We start from the raw sequence: 17,052 nt of genomic DNA, 5'->3' as shown, positions 1-17,052 counted from the left end.
GAGAAATTTAAAGAGGTTGCGTTAAAATTTCAGATACAGACTTTTGCTGAAAGGCAAAAACAAATCATTCACAACAAAAGCAGATTAAACAAACCAGGTTTTGTGCAATACACTTTGTACATATGGGCATGCAAGACATATTGCAAAAGGTAGGTGGTTTCCTTTATCTGGGATTTGTAGGCTTGCTGTGACTAGGATACCTTATGCCGTGTGTGTGCTAAACAAGCGGAGTAGGGATGGAGGGTAAAGGGATAGGAGTAGGAAGTTATTTTCCCAAGTTTGTACCAAGTCAGTGATGAAAGCTGGGAGCAGAATGCAGCTGTTCTAACTCAGTCCAGGCACTTCTGGGCAGGGTTTCTGTATTTAACTTCTCAGGTCCTGTATGTTACCAGTAGCTGCCAACTGGGCTTTCTTTGTCCAATCAATATGTAGGATACACAGCTTTCCAGAATGTTAGCCCCATGTGAGGAAATGAGATCTTTATGAGATGGTGTTAATATTTTATCATCTCTAATAGTAACCTGTAAGCATTTCAGTTTTCCACTCCTGGATATTATGTGTGGTGTCTATATAAGAGCTATGGTGAACTGTCAGCACTGCCCATGGTATTTCCTGAGTAATTCTTTTGGAGATGTTTAAATATTGTAGTGAATAACTCTTGCCAGCTTTTATTTGAAAACAAGTTGCAACCAGGCTGATTGTAAATTCTTGGAACATTTTATTTTGAAACCAGCAAAATAGGATAAAAAGAAAATTAGCCTGCCATGACCTGTTAGTGATTCATGCTTGGCTGAGCAGAGTGAATCTGTAACACAGGTTTTAGATATTGAGTGGTCTACCACTGGATATCCCATTTTTGTGAATAAAACTTACAAAATTCAGTACATTAATGCATAAGAGACGTTTTTGTTTTGTTTTGCAAAATGGAAGCTCTGATGCTTATGCAGTTACTGTGGTAAGCTCTGCATCCATAGATTTACTGAATATTTGCACATATAAGTTGGTTTTGCCCACATTCAGCCATTTTCAGTCTCTGGTTGTCATACCAAACCATTGCTGTGGATTTGGCTGCTTTACTGATGGGTGTTTGTGCATTGTTATAAAGGGGGTAAATCCGTGTCAGGTTTTCAAAGCAAAGCAGTATATGGAGAACACTTCTTGAAGGGATATCACCAACAGTAATGGTTATTTTTCAGGTCCTTACAGGAGTTGCCGGAGAAGATGCAGAATGTCATGCAGCAAAGCTGTTAGAAGTAATTATTCTTCAGTGTAAAGGGCGTGGCATTGACCAGGTTAGTAACAACTTTGGTTGCTAAAACTAATACTTTAAAAATATTTTTTTCTGTAATATTGATTATGTACATTTGTGTGGTGTGATTGATAATCCTCTCTGCTGCTACAGTGTTACTCACTTAACAGCACTGCAGAGATAGTTATTGCACACTGTGTCTCCAGAATTTAGGACATTGCAAAACTCATGTGTTTTCATGAAACTGAAATAGCACCAGTTTAGGAGCATCTTGGTTCTAAATAGTCAATTAATTGCACTCTAAGTTAATCCTAGTGAATATTTAATGAAAATTATTCAATCTTTCAAGCTCATAGCTTTGAAATAAGTATGAAAATTAAGTTCTTAGAATCCCAATTAATGTCATAGATGGACCAGGGACTTCATTATGCACATATGAAAATTGTAATTTGAGAGATGAATTTATGTGCTTCTTATGTGCTTCTGCTAGTATACAAGCACTGTATACTAGCCATTTAAACATTTTTGCATCCTTTTGAATACTTGTGGGATATGGTCCTTGGAAACTTTAATTTTTATTTGAAAAAAAAAAATCTTCTATTGTGAATCCAGTTTTTTTAGTGTGGCATCTCTGAAGAGCCTACGCCTTTGAATAGCTGTTTTCTTGAAATGTTAGTAATACTTCTTGACCTTGATGTATGTATTAAAAAAGACTAGGTTGATTTTGCTGGACTTCCTGTGGTATACATTTCCTCTATTTTTAATTTTTAATACACAAAATTATAGAACCAGGAGCTACAGCTGCTGTGCAGGATGTCCCAAAATCCACGTGGTTAAATATTTTCACATTTTCATTTAATCTTTTAATTGCCAGCAGAAGTCATATACAAAATTGCTCCCATTTTATGCCCTCTGTGTTTATGTGCCAGACTGCTGAAATACAGAATAACAAATTTTAGTTTTGGTCACTAAGTCTGTCATGGTTCCCACTCCTCAGTGCATACCCTTATTTGTGGAAGCTGCCTTGGAGAGACTGACCAGAGAAGTGAAAACCAGTGAACTACGAACAATGTGCCTCCAGGTTGCCATAGCTGCTTTGTATTACAATCCTCATTTACTATTAAATACCTTGGAAAATCTTCGTTTTCCCAATAATGTGGAGCCTGTCACCAATCACTTCATAACACAGTGGCTTAATGACGTGGACTGTTTCTTGGGGTGAGTGTTTCTAATTCTGAAGATGATTCTCTGTGATACACCTGTGTATGACCTGCTTGTAAATCATAACTTACACCATTTTTACTCTTCTGTTTTGTAGACTTCATGATAGAAAGATGTGTGTGCTTGGCTTGTGTGCTCTTATAGATTTGGAGCAAATACCACAGGTTTTAAATCAAGTTGCTGGACAGATTCTGCCAGCTTTTATCCTTTTATTTAATGGATTGAAAAGAGCATATGCCTGTCATGCAGAGCATGAAAATGACAGTGATGATGATGATGAAGCTGAAGAAGATGAGGAAACAGGTATGGAAACTGAAACTGTTATTCTGTATTTTTCTTTTTTTTTTTTTTTTCTGATGGAGATTCCTTGAGCTTTCTTTCCATATTTTTGTCTTTCCATCATCAGCCTGAGTGATTGTTCGGAACTGTTTTCCACACAAAAAGGAATTTGTTTGTTTTTATCTATCTACTGAAAGCCCAATTGCTTTTTGATCTCTGCTGTTGAATTCCAGACTCTTCAAACTATTGTCATTATATATATTGTTGTACTACTATATTTTATATTTTTTGAATGTGCCCTTTTGAAAGTGTTTTCATGAAATTATTTCAGGCTTTCTTTGGAGCATGAATATTGCTTTGTTTAAAGCTTTATCAAGTGCTGTTCCAAACTATCTGTATATACATTTTTATGACAGTTCTCTTTTCTCACTTACACATTGGTGTCTCTGAGGAGACAGGTTACATGAGCTCCCCCTCCTCTAGCCTGCACTATACTGTTACCATTTCCATTGCCTGTTTTACATATTTGGCTGTATTTCTAAAGAATTGTTCTTACTCTTCTCGAGATAAACCTTTTTTTGTGTGTTACCTTTAACTCAGAGGAGTTGGGGAGTGATGAAGATGACATTGATGAAGATGGTCAAGAATATCTAGAAATTCTAGCAAAACAGGCAGGTGAAGATGGAGATGATGAAGACTGGGAAGAAGATGATGCTGAAGAGACTGCTTTGGAAGGCTACTCCACGATTATTGATGATGAAGACAACCCTATTGATGAATATCAGATATTTAAAACAATTTTTCAGAGTAAGTAACTATATTTCCTTTCCTGGCCAACAAGTTACATTTTAACTTTAGAGTGTAGTGTTATAAACTAGAACCCGTTGAAAACTTCCAAACAGGCTTTCCAATATATGCTTGAAACAGTTCTTCCTTTGGAAAGAAGCCATCAGTAAACCTTCAGAGCAGGGGGAGATGCTTGAATGAATTTACAGTGGTAGGGAAAAGGTCAGAGGTTTTACTGTTGGTTTTAAATGTCTTGATTTGTGTAACCACAACAGACTGCTATCCTGACTAAAACAGCAGTGAGTTAATAATCTTTCGAGGTACAAAACATTTTACTCAACACTTTCCTTTTGCTTATGTTTTCTTTTGCAGCAATTCAGAGCCGTAACCCTGTGTGGTACCAAGCCTTGACACAGGGTCTTAACGAAGAACAAAGAAAACAGTTGCAGGACATAGCAACTCTGGCAGATCAGCGGCGGGCAGCACATGGTATTTTCCCCCCTTTATACCATTAATGGCTTCCTTTGCTGTTTGAGTGCTCTGGATGTGCTCAAGAAGCATAATATAGAGAATGCCTATAATTCAAGCCTGATCATGTCTTCATCAAAGCCAGGGGTTTTTTGCACTCCAGAGGTGTTTGAAATCTCTTAAGGTGGACAGGTCACAAAGCCTCACTGCACAAAACTGTATGGCATTGCCAGAGGTGTAAGAAATGATAGAAATGGCCTGGTGAAGTGTCAAGGACATAAAAGCGAATTGTCCTAATTGCTTGGATTTGAAAACAATTGATTTGATTACCTGAAGGTAGATGAACTCCAGGTATGTTAACAGACACATCAAGTGGCTGATAAATTATTTCCTGGCATATGACCTAGTCCAGCTGGGATAGACAATGATTCTATGGACAGGAGAATACTACATTATGGAAGCAGTATTCGTCTGTAAAGCCACATTATTAAGCCCATTAAATATTTTAGAATGTTAAACTTAGTTACAGATAATACAGATTTAAAAATATGTGTTTTTTTTTCTTTTTAAGTTTTCCCTTACTTTTGAGAGTAAGCCAATATATATCACTCCCTAAAATCAAGACTGAATTTCGAGAGATCAATCCAGCCTCATATCCCATGTCTTACTGAGCAATTGCTACAGGTGTTTCAAAACAGAAGTTCAGAATTTTTTTAATAAAAATATTGGTAGTAAGAACACACATTTAATAAGTACTTAGGGGAAACCAGCCCACATTACCTCACAAACTTTGTAAGTGTCCAGAAGGATCCAGTTTTAACAGTTATAAAATACAGTTTCACTGTGTCGCCTGTCAAGCACTAGACATTGTACTGATGAGATTATATACTACTTCTGCAGTTTATGGAGGATAAAAAAAGTTTGGCCTTTTTTTTTTTCTACTGCTTTTTCATAGAGCAAATTAGGTTCAGGTTGTGAAGTTTAGCTTAAGTAACTAGACCCTTACAGGAAATTCTTGCCTACTGTACTGTCCAAGCACACTGATACTCCATTTAGGCCACCTACCTCACTTGGGGACATCCTGTTAGAAGGATTTGGAATATAGTTCTCCCTCATTAATGTGGCATAGAAGAATTTCCATATGCTAAGAGATTTGTCTGCTGTGGATCTGTGAGGGAGTCTCCCCCCAGGCTTCATAAGCCATGGCAACATTTTTCTGGCCTGTTTCCAGAGAAACAGAGACACAATGCAGATTTTCTAAACAATATGAGCTGTCCTCTATTCCCAGAGAGATTGCAACTGTTTTGAGACAGGAGAAAGCTCTTAGACCAATGTAAGACATTAGTAAGTGTTGTTATCTTGACCTGGGAATAATACAAACCACCTTCTGCACTATCCAGATTGATTAAAGGTACAACCTAAATTACCAACCTGATTTTCAGTTGTCCATGTATTAGAGCTTGTAAAAACCTGTCTTACAGTAAAACCTGTCTTACTGTTGTCTTTGAAGGATGGTAAAACCAGACACCTTAACTATTGCTTGTAGTTACAGTGATGGATTTGTGGACCTCAGATGGCTACAGATCTGAAGGATTGGTTGAAAATGGAAAGTGATGAATGTGTTAGTTTTCTCTCAGAATTATGTTGTATGATCTAGTGACCTAAAAGCCAAATTACCTGCTTGGGTAGGAGTGTGTATACTAAAAAGTACATTTCTGGTGCTCCAGTGGCTATTTCTGCTTGTATTGTTGAGTTGAGATAGGAACACAGAAAATTTAGCTAATATTTCTGTATGCTTTTTTTGTACATATGCTCTGTTACCGGTTTGACTGCAAAGTCTGTTGATGTTAACCAGAAAGAATTAGGTGCCTTTAGTGAATTTAGAATTGCAGCATTCATTCAGGTCCTGTTTTTGAAATGTGAAAATTACATAGTTGTGTCCAAAAGCTAAAGTGTGGGCTTTTTAAAATTACAAATTCATTTAAGCATGGCTATGACAATATTGAGAAATTAAAATAAGTAAATAATCTGTCCATCTGTTCTTTGGGGCCTGGCATATTTCTACTTTGTGGGTGCTCATTCCTTTCTCGGGTAACCCCAGATTAAACCTCTTATCTCTGAGAGACTCAAAATGATCAGTCACAGAATCTTGATCTGTCTTTCCCACTGCACTACACATGCACTGAAATGTCTTCCTTTTGTTTTTTTTGTTTTGTTTTAGAATCCAAAATGATTGAAAAGCATGGAGGATACAAATTCAATGCTCCAGTTGTGCCAACTTCATTTAATTTTGGAGGCCCTGCCCCAGGAATGAATTGAATTATCACTTTTCCTGCTACTGTGTGATTGTAGTGAAGAGCTTGTGTTCCTCCCAATAGTGGTTCCAGAACTGGTTCATGTTATCTACAACTCACTCTAAACTAATTTATAAATAGATTGGACAAAAGCCCCAGAAGTGGGACCTGATCGTACAACCTAATACTGGAAAGCAAACCAGAGGTTTTATTGAAGATAGGAAGAATATGAATTTAAAGCTTCAAATGACACACTTTGGAGATCGGAAATCAAGAGGGGATGTCATGAAGGCAGCTTTTCTTTTTCTGAGGAAAAACAAAATAGACATGGGCTGCAGGACTATTTAAAATGTCTCATTTACAGTACAGAGTAGAAGGCAGACAATTTTTACACCTGTGGCAGTATGAGTATTGGCCCAGTTTATTTCCCTTTTATCCCTACTATTGGGTGTCTATTCTTTTAATGTAAATAAGATAAGGTAATCAGATAGCCTTACTTAATCTTCATCATTTCCATTTATCAAGATTGTTCATATGTAGAATATTGGACACTTAATGTAGCACTACATAACTGATAAATCTGTAAATGAATTAGCACTTTCATATTGAAACAAGCCTGCTAGCCTATGTACAAAAATAGCAAAAATGTTTGCTGTTTATAAAAATAAAAAATAAGGGATGTACTGGGGAAAATAATTTCAAGTTATTAATTTAAAATGAACTAGCAGTTTTGTACCTGGTGACTTTGTGGTGCAGTCACCTCTGGTTGTGACTTGAATTCGGTTATGTAAAAAGGGGTTAGTGATATTTCATTGCTGCTAAAGAAAAAATAGCAACACCCTCCGTTGTCCTTTGTTTTTTTTAAAGATGTCACTGTACAAGGTAGAGAATTGATACAAATGTGTACTGTAAGCACAAAGATAAAAGTTATCCTTTTAGGTACATGAGGTGTGAAGATCTTAAGGTCAATTGAAGTGTGTGGATGAAACATCTACATATGCAATCTATTAAAAACACGACAACATCATCGGCTGATCCGGGCTATGGTGTATAAAAGCAATTTTTTGGCCCCAACTGTGCAAGATAGTCTTTTTCCAGCTCATGGTAGTGCAGGTGCACTACTCCTGCATTTCATTCCCCCTCTTTTTGCACTTGCAGCATTAGTGTGTGCTGTTGTCTGCCTGATCCAGACAGTGTATTTGAAGTTTTGCCAATCTTTCATTTTTGAAGCCACAATTTTCTTCCTTCAAAGTTGCTATAGTAACTAGTATTTTAGCTAGAGAGGCAAAATACAGTTCCCTCTGGGACCACTATCAAAACCACTGTATGAAGAAGCCAGCAGGGAGATGCTGTGAACGGGTTGGCTTAAATGCCCCCTTTTTCTTTTCTAAAAGCAAAAATCCATTGGCGTTTGATCTTGCCTTGAGATCATTGGTGTCAGGTCTTTTAAATCAATTGTTTGGGTTGGTTTTTTTTTTTTCTTTAGGCTGTTTTTATATAAAAATGTCACCTGCTGTTACAATTGATATTAAACGAGCTACCTTTAATTTAATGTAAGCCTCCAAAATTTAAATACAGGTTAAAAAATAAACTTTTTATCTGTAAAAATGAAATGCACATATATATATATTATGATACTCAAAATGCAGTCTTCAGAAAATTGGTTTGTGTGGTGTGGTTTTTTGCATCAGCAGAGTAGCAGGATTTCGTGGTTTGGGGTTTCCTTCTGAGCTGACCAGCACCACACTCTGCCTTCCACTGGTGCACAGCCACTTCCCCGGGCACTGGAAGGGGTTTTCCAGTCTCTCCTCTCCAAGCTGCTCCACCCAACACTTCCCTGCGCACAGGTTGCAAAGGGGAGAGGCTGAGCCAGAGCTGCAATGCTGTGTTGCCCTAGGGATTACCAAAGGGATACTTGAAAAGCAAAGTGTGGACTAAGGGAATATTGCACCTGATGTGAAGAAGCCGAAAAGGATGAAGCGTTGGATGCAGTATCCATCCTTGGAATGGTGGGAGAACCACGGTGGTACTTGTGCACCTGTAGCTGACTGGCAAAGGCCACAGAGCAGGGCTGGGATGGGTTTTTAGTGAGTGTGTAACTCATGGGCACGTCCAGGTGGGCTCTGGCCCCCAGGTCACCCCTAGACAAGGTTTTATTTTTGTAGTAAAAGGTGACAGAGCTTGCCTTCTGCTGCACATTCCTCGACCTTGGAAACACCCAGTTGGACAGAAATCATTTCTGAACATCTGCTGGTTGGGTATCTGCCTATCTTGATATGCATCCAAAACATGGAAGAGAATCTCTGAGGGCAGATGAGCCACTTGTGCCTCGTGGCACAAGGTGTGTAACAGCAGCAGTGAGAAGGCTTTATCCACAAAGCAGATGGCAAAAGAATTGGGGGAAATCACCAATTGCAGTGCCATTGTCAGTTCTGGAACAGATGTTTTTCAAGTCACAAGTCAAGGGAAGAATGCTATCTTGGTGTGAGGAATACAGTCTTAATTCAAGGGTGCTTTTATGTGTCACTAGACTGGTTAGCAAGGAGCATCTTTTTTAACAATGATCTAGAACTTTGCTTTCCTTTGCTCCAAGAAATGTATTTATATAAATTGCAAAACAACTTTGCATTGTTGTTGGTGGTGATAGTGCATTCTGTGATGCAATATATCAATTTCAGTGATACACATGTCAAATTTCAAACTGATCTTCCTCCCAGAACTTGCACTTATCCACATCATTTTCAAGGATAATGCAACTCTGAAGGAAGGGCTGGGAAATTAAAAGCCTCTGTTTTTTTCTATTATGGAAGATCTCCTTGGATTAATAAACATCTAAAGCAAATCCTTATCTTCACTTATTTCAGTGTGGTGTTTTGAATGTAGCTGTATTCTTGAAGTGTAGTTCCTGTAGCTCTAAGGTTTTGTATTTCCCTAATATTTCTTCAACCAAATATTAGGCACAACCACTGTTCTCTTTACTGGGTTAAATGTAAAAAACCAAACACTTCTTTAAAATTTTGGCATACTGGGTAATTTTTTCTAAATCACTAGCTTAAAAGAATTATTAATAGGTGTCAGCATAGTACAGCAAAGCTCTGTTCAAATCTCTTACACTGCTGCAAGATTCCTCAAGTCTACAGTGGATTAATTACTGACTACCTGACAATAAACATTGAGATTATTTTAATTATGCCGAGCAATTGATACCTTGTAAGTTTTATGGGTTGATTTTTTTTTTCCTAAAGGAAATTTCCTCCACTTGACTATCAGCTTTCAGAGTAGAATCATCATGAAGTGCCTCAGCACTTTTTATCTTTGTGTGCTTCTGTGCAGCTCCCTCTCAGTCCTTCCCTACGTGTCCTTTCTCTCACTAAACATGTTTCATTTCTGGGCCTGAATTTTCAACCCTGCAACTCAAGTTTTAACCTGAATGCAGAAGTGAAATAGAAAAAGGTTTATAGAAATTGGAGATAAGTTTGGAAGGTTGAAGGTTCTCTATGTTATGCTGTTATGGAGTTGAGTTCTTTGAGCTGGGTTGTTCTCTTCCCTGTGCTCTGTGGAACCTTCTAAGTACCCAGAAGGAGCAGTGTGGAAAAGCTTTGTCCAGTGTTGTGGTGCTGATTTTCAATTATTTTCAAGCAATGTGCAGCTTCTTTATCTTAAATGGTGTGTCACTGTTTTGCGTATTGCTGATTTTTATAGCAAAACGTTGATGCTAGAAACATAAAGCACTTCAGAATGGGAAATAGAGAGTTGTAGCATTTCACAGAGATGTTAACAAATAATCCAGTAATACAAGGGAGTTGGGGAATCAGAATTTTATCTTGGGTATTTCACTGTTTCTGTACCTCAAATCAAACCCATGGCTGCAGTTTGTACATTGGGTGAAAGTTTCTCACTAAGAAACAATAAGGAAAACTGTAAGCCAAAACTGCTATTAGGCCTGTTTGGGAATAAGCTTCTCCCAGCCTTTTGTATGCTTCAAGAATTTATAACCGTGTCTGGAGCAAAATTTGAATGCTTTTACATCTCCCATGTTTGGAAAGGTGGAGTAAGCCCCTCAGAACTGGGTATATTGTCTCATCCATGGTGGTAAATTTGCATGAACTCCAGAACTGGGTTTTCTTGAAAAATCATCTACTGATTTAACCTTAACACCCTTAGACTGGGAGCTGGTTGGACTATTTATTACGCATTTCTGAACCTAAAAATCACGTAAGCATAAACACTCCCAAGCATAGCTTTAAGCACAGGGTCCTTATCCCCAGGGGCCGAGCTGGCATGGCAGCCGCAGATAAACGCGGCAGGAGGCCGGCAAGGGCAGGGTGCTTGCTGCCCCCAGCCCGGCCCTGCAGCCCACGCCCCGCCGAGAGTCTCCGAGGCCCACAGGAGGCCGCAGCCAAGAGGGAGCCGCTCCCCGCGGGCGCCCGGCGGGTCCCGTTTGGCCGCTCGCGGTCCCGCCGCCTCAGGGCGCTCCGCGGGCCCCGCCGGGGGAGGGCAGGAAATGGCGCCGGTCCCCCCGGCTCGCGGGCGCCGCGCCGCCCGCGGCACAAAATGGCGGCGGCCCCGCGCGCGGCACAGCCGCGACGCCATGAAGCCGCGGGGGCGGGGCCGCGGGCGCGCGGCCAATGGGCGCCGGCGCGCGGCCCGGGGGCGGCCAATTGCGGGTGGCGACGGCGGCGGCGCGCGCGGCGCGGCCAATGGGAGCGGCGGTGGCGGCGCGGCCGGGCCCCGCCCGCGGGGCGCGGGGCGGTGCCGCGCGGGCGGGCGGCGCCGAGGCGGCCGTTTCCTGTCCTGGTGCATGGTGGGGTCGGACGGAGGAATTGTTGGAAAATTTCTCGGCGAGGTTCGTATATAAATGTGCTTTTACCCAGTGTGCCTTATGCTCCCTCCGCCATCTCCGGACGGGGCCGCCGCGCCGCGCCGGGCCGGGCCGCGCCCGCCGGCGGCGCTCGGGGAGGCGGGCAAGGGGCAGCGGCCGCGGGCGGCACCGAGCCGAGCGGCGGAGCCGCGGCGATAAAGCCGCTCCGCTCCGCGGGGCCTCTGCCGGCCCCTCCCCGCCCGCGGGGGTCCCCCAGGGCCGCCCCCCCCGGGCCCGCTCGGCGCTGCGTCACGGGCGGGGGCGGCGGGGGGCGAGGGGACACGGACCGGGGCGCGGCGGGCCCCGCGCTCGGCGGGCGTCGGTCTGGGGGCTTCGGCTATTTTTATATTTTTTCTTTTTTTTTTTTTAATTTATTTTTTTATTTATTTTTAATTATTTTTTTTTTTTAAAGAAGTGATATTCCTGGTTTTTGTTGGCCGCTCAGCGGCAGCGGAGCAGTTGCCGTGGGAGCTCCCCGGGCCCGGCGCGGCCGGACCCGCGCACGCTCCGGAGGGAAAATCCGCCGCTCCGGCCCCGAGTCGCTGCTGTTTAACGCGGCTGCGGCCGCGTTCGCACGGGAGAAGGCCCTGGCACCTTCTCGGCCTCTGGATCCATCTATTTTAGTGCATCTCTTTCAGCTCGCCAAAGTGCAAGAGCATCTCAATTTTTTTTATTTTTTTTTTTTTTTTAACAACTGCTCTTGCCGTTCCCGTCAGCTTTTCTCCTCCAGAACTTCCAATAGAACGGGATAACGAGAAGCTGCCTCCTCTAGAAAAACTGCCTGCAATAAGGCGAAGATTTTTTTTGTTTTGTTTTGTTTTCTGATAAGGTCTTATTCGTGGTGCTTTTTTTCGTCGAGAAAAAAATGACGTGACTTCCATGGAAGTTTAAATTTTCTGTTAGGACAAGCCTGCTGTTGAGCAGGTCCAGTTCTGTATGAAGTCTCTTAGGGGGTTGGTTTTGAACTATCAAAGAATTGCATTTGCCGTCATATGCGGAGTGATACCCGTAGTCGTAGGGAATGTTATTCCTGTTTCCAGTGATACAGGAACTTCAGCCTTACTGTCATTCAAAGGAAACATATTTCTCGTCATACAGTTTTATCGAGATTGTGCTTCGGGTGCTATGAATCTGCAGTCTTAGAGGAGTATGCACCAGATATTTCTGTTGTACCTTCAAGGTGATAGTACCTGAAAAATTAAATTCTATTTAATTAGTAGATTTTTAAAAGAACAGCGTATGCATAGTACATTTTTAGCTTTATGCATTTGCCGTACGGCTTTAGAATGGCAGAGTACGATGTGGCCGTGTTTTCATGGCTTGTTTCTTTGTATTTCTGCATTAAGGTGTACACATGTCAAAAGCGATTTGTCTGAATCAATGTATACGAAACTCAGGAATATGTAGTCAAATATTAGATTATTGTTTTGGTAGTAGATGGTAGCTTAAATGAGATGTGAAAATAAACATTTTAAAAGTTTTGAGAAACGTTTTGCAAATTGATTTTGTAATTTACGTAAACTATTCTCATTGTTGTAATTAACATTTAATTTGTGGTACTGTATTTGAGGAAGAGTAATTTTGCTTTATATTAAAGGCTCGAATAAAGCAAATACTTAAAGAAGCGTAGAAGGTTCTTTAGCTAGAAAGTCACACTTCTTTATGTCTTCGTGCTGGTGTAACATTATGCTTTTCTCAGGAGAGGGGCACAGCAATAGCCAAGTGATGAATAGTCCTGGTAATGGGTGCCAGAATTAGTCTGTAAGTTTGGGATTTTCTCTAGAATATCTCCAGTTATGTGCAGCTTCAGTTCAGTGAACTGTTCGTGGCCCCCGTTTTTCTGCCCTGTGCTATCCAGGAGAATGGAATTGGGAGGAGGTGGAGCAGTGAACAGGTCTAAGCTGCAGTCTGCTGCTGGTGGCTGCTTGCTCACCTGCAGTTTTCTGTGGGATGTGCACAGGATTAGGCTGAGGGTTCCTCCGTTTAAGTTTGGTGAGGATGGTGTCGCTTAAGAGTGGGGGATGTTGATCTTCCCTTGCCATGCATGTGAGCCTTAAGAGTTTTGGGTTAAAAGGTGCTCAGCGTAGGTGGAGTCTTTGAGAAACGCTGTTAATTAAGGTGTGAAGAGTCTTTAGTTGGCACCTGTGAAACTCATTGTTTTCTAAAGTGTAGGGCTCAGCTGAATTTGGGCGAGTTTCCACACAAAGGGAACAGCACTTTCCAGATAATCAAGGCAATAATCAGGGCAATTCTCCAGTTTCAGGCGTTACAATGGACAGTGTAAATATTCACGAGGAAAATCGAACTGTCTCAGTGCTCTCGTTCTCCAATTCCTGTATTACTCTTTCCTGTCTGCATTTTGACTTGTACCTGCTTCCTTGATCGTGCCCACGATTTCTGCTGCTTTTATAACTCCTGCAGCCTCTGACATGTACGTACATAGGACAGCACAGGCCAGCCTTTCCTTGCCACTGGCGTTTTTTTCCTGTGTTGCCACATCTCTTGCCCATCTCTGCAGCTCACCAGTAATTGATTTTCTGCTCGGCATCAATAGGGGGCAGTTTGTTTTTTCATCTCTTCTGTGCTAAAAGGAAATCGGTGCAGCTGGTAAAGAGAGCATGAGTTGAGTAGTGTGTTCCTGTACTTTTGTGTCTCAAAAGATCCCAAAAGATGGAAGGAAGGGTTTTGCGTAGCTTATGGATCCCTAAGAGTGTGATCCAAACAGATGGATCCTCTTCTTGAATCTGAGCACAGGTATTGTTCTGAGTCTGAGGGAGGTGCCTCTCCATGGGCACCACTTCTAGGGAGGAGGGGAAGGAAGCCTTGCAACCCATCATGGCACAGTGGGTATTGTGGGGTTTTGCCTGTACCTAAGTCTGTAACTTACCTGCTCTTGGTTGTATTTACTTAAGAGAGTATGATTTTGGTTCTCTCGCTCCATGCACCAGCAACTGTTGATCAGTTACTGAAAACCAAATTGGATTAAATAAGTAAATGCTTTTAGTGATTTAGTCTGTTAAAATTTTCAGGTTTACAATGCGTTTTTAATTGTATAGTGGGGTTGTACTTTGCTCCACCATGATAATATTTGTTAAATCAGTGAAGTTCTGGATTTTGAAGGGAATTTACAGTTCCAGCAACTTTTGTGATTTTTTTCAAGGTTGACATCAAAGTTATACTTGAAAACTACATAAACTTCCCTCAGTCTGTATCTTACTGTCTTCAGAATGTTTCCTTCTCTGTAGACTTCTCGAGTGGAAAATTGTGTTACCTGCCCAATGCCCTTGGACTTCATTTCTGATGACAGACTTTTCCAGAATAGGAGGATGGGTCCATATTTGCAAGTTAGTTGGTGTTGCCCATATTTTAAGTATGTGCACGCTGAGCTAATGTACTACACAGACTTTGACAGAATGTATTTAGATGTACTGGTTTTCAATTTACATTTATAATGTGGTTTTGGCAATCCAATAGACTGCCCGTTCAGTTCCTGAAATACAAGCCTGGCTTAAAACACTGCCGTTAACTGTCATGGCTAATGCTGATACATCTCTAATGTAGTTATCAGATTACTAATTAACTCCTAACCACACAAAAAAACCCACTCAAAATTCCTTCTTTTGTTGGCAGTCTCAGTGGATTTGCAGGATTTGAAAGGGCATGGCCAGGATTAATTTGTTTTGGTGATGTAAATAAGTCACTTCTGTGATTGCTTGACAATTAAGAAAGAAGTCTGTTTGACAGTAAAGTAAAACATGGATAGAAATAGTTGGTCTCAGTTGCTTTCAGATTTTTAGCCTTTAAGTATTCACCTATTCAGCAGATGTTCCCAGTTTTATTTAAATCACTGATATAACTGGAGGGTTTATGATTTAAGGATTAAGTAGCTCCCTGAAGTACTTGAGAAATTAACTGTATCTTTTTTTTTAAACTGCAAATAGGCATTATTGTTTCTAGGAGTAATTTGGATACAATTCTGACACGCATCACCTGGATACCTTTTTGATATAGACAGCATTTTAGGTATATATACACTTGATGTCAAAAACAAACAGAAGCCAATTTTTTTAAAAACACACAGTTTCATCTGTTAAGTGCTTTAAATACATTTCTCACTTCATGACTTTCAGGGTGAAACTTCACTGGAATGAAATCTTGTGCTTTCTCTCATTAGTGTGCTGAAAAATTATTTTAAGTTCGGGTGGTTTTTTTTCATCTTTGTCAATCACATTGTAAATTTTTTTCAGAAAATCATATAACCTACCATAGTTTCAGGCTTTTCTTCCCTGAATTTGCACTTTATAATTATTTATCTTTACTTTTTTTTACTCTTAAAACTCAAGTGATTTATTACCAGTTAGTCTACAATAAGAAAATGAGGTGGGGTTGTTTTTTTTTTTTAGTAAAGGTGTGCCTGATCATTAATAATACAGGTTTGGCCAGGAGAGAAGAAATGTGACTTAGCTTTGAGCAGGGAATATCACCTGAGTTGACAGAAACTTGCTGGCCTGTTTTGGTAGGTGACTTCCATTGTTCCTGCTGCAGTAGGTCTGCAGGCCATTCCATGCACACAGCCAAGCATTCCCAATGACAGGTGTTTGCAGTCTCACCTGAATTTAGTGTTTTGGTACAGATTATATGGATGACCCTTTCTCAAGCCAGACCTCTGCAGCACTGTACTACTACTAATACCTCTAACTACTGCATTGCTCATTGACGAGGTGCATTAGTACACTTTGGTACTTTATTAATAAACCTTTCAGAATCCTGCTGTCTCTACCTCTGCAAACAGTGCTGTATGGATCTCAATTGCTTCTCAGCTTCCATGCAGGATTTTTGGAATCCGTGCTGTCAGAAGACTCCTAAATTGTTCCAAACTGCTGGCTGAAGGCTGTGCTGCTCACTGGGGTAGTCACTTGGAAGCAGTGGTGCTGTAATAGTGCACCCAAGGCAGATGTGGTCGTAGAACTGAGTGTCTGCTGTGAGGTGCTTGTCCCAGAGCTGCAGCAGGAGTTTAATTAGCTTTCTGTCAGCACTGCTGACAGCTCACATGCTGGTGGAACTACTCTGGCCTCCTTTGATTAACCAGTAATTTCTTCTCTTGTATATCCAAGAAGCACGTGAAGTAAGCAAACATATTTGGGATCAACCTGAGTCTTTTCTCCATGTGTAGGACTTCTTGGTGGGTGGCTTTCGGATCTGCCTGTGTTTAAATGCCATGCATTTGGAAATAATAGCAACCTAAGCACTCCCACAGTGTGAAATTACACACATATGCATCATCTCATAATATTATATATAAAATGCCTACATTGATCTCAGACAATAGGTTTAACGTTCACAATTTGTAGATGGTATTTGCAGTGTAAACTGTATGGTAATGACTTTTGGGGGGAAAAAGACTGCTGGAACATAAAGTAATTTTGTGAGGCTAAATATGGTTCTCACTGCCCAATTCTCACTGCTCTCACTGAAGTCAGACTTGTGCATCGTTATGGCAGTGATAAATTTGGTCTTGCATTTATCTGTTATTTCTGAGGAGGTACCAAGCACTGTGGCAGTGAATTAGTCTCGAACTGCATTATTATCAGGATGTATCTCTTGTGGAACAGAAGAGTTGAAATACTGTAAAAAGAGTAAAAAGGAGCCTTGAGTTTGACTGCAAGCCTCTGCTTTGGGCACCGTGAGTCTCTGGAGGTAAGCTGTGCTGCCACCCTGAGCATGTACATCGAGCTTATGCAGTTGGGAGTCCTGTCAGTCTTGGTCAGGTTCTTTTCCAGGGCCCAGCTTAGAGCCCACAGTTTATAATCCACACACCTTTACCATGTAGAAAATTAGAAAATGATTGTGTAATTTGCTGTTAAATTGCATATCTTGCCCCTTTATCTGAATCC

At 41.0% G+C, this 17,052-nt stretch overlaps 2 protein-coding genes across 7 annotated transcripts in view; both read left to right on the top strand.

Moving 5' to 3' along the window:
- Positions 1-9,151, top strand: part of IPO7 (importin 7) — a 35,354-nt gene extending 26,203 nt beyond the window's left edge. Inside the window, exons 20-25 of the mRNA XM_032690364.1 lie at positions 1,197-1,292; positions 2,247-2,467; positions 2,568-2,773; positions 3,350-3,556; positions 3,908-4,024; positions 6,225-9,151. Of these exons, the coding sequence (XP_032546255.1) occupies positions 1,197-1,292; positions 2,247-2,467; positions 2,568-2,773; positions 3,350-3,556; positions 3,908-4,024; positions 6,225-6,322 (945 nt within the window). The 3' untranslated portion in view covers positions 6,323-9,151. The remainder of the gene's footprint in view (positions 1-1,196; positions 1,293-2,246; positions 2,468-2,567; positions 2,774-3,349; positions 3,557-3,907; positions 4,025-6,224) is intronic.
- Positions 9,152-11,037: 1,886 nt separating this feature from the next.
- Positions 11,038-17,052, top strand: part of ZNF143 (zinc finger protein 143) — a 39,198-nt gene continuing 33,183 nt past the window's right edge. For 4 of the 6 annotated variants that reach the window (XM_032692140.1, XM_032692138.1, XM_032692139.1 and 1 more), the window contains exon 1: positions 11,038-11,143. The gene's annotated coding sequence lies outside the window, so the exon portion shown is untranslated. Of the gene's footprint in view, positions 11,144-11,625; positions 15,679-15,709; positions 16,856-17,052 lie in introns of those variants that run through there. The other 2 variants (XM_032692137.1, XM_032692136.1) reach the window with 2 other exon arrangements.

Source organism: Chiroxiphia lanceolata, chromosome 6 (assembly GCF_009829145.1).
Source record: "Chiroxiphia lanceolata isolate bChiLan1 chromosome 6, bChiLan1.pri, whole genome shotgun sequence".
Lineage (NCBI taxonomy): Eukaryota > Metazoa > Chordata > Aves > Passeriformes > Pipridae > Chiroxiphia > Chiroxiphia lanceolata.
The sequence above is the reverse complement of the archived record's forward strand: the minus strand, read 5'-3'. Positions and strand labels throughout refer to the sequence as shown.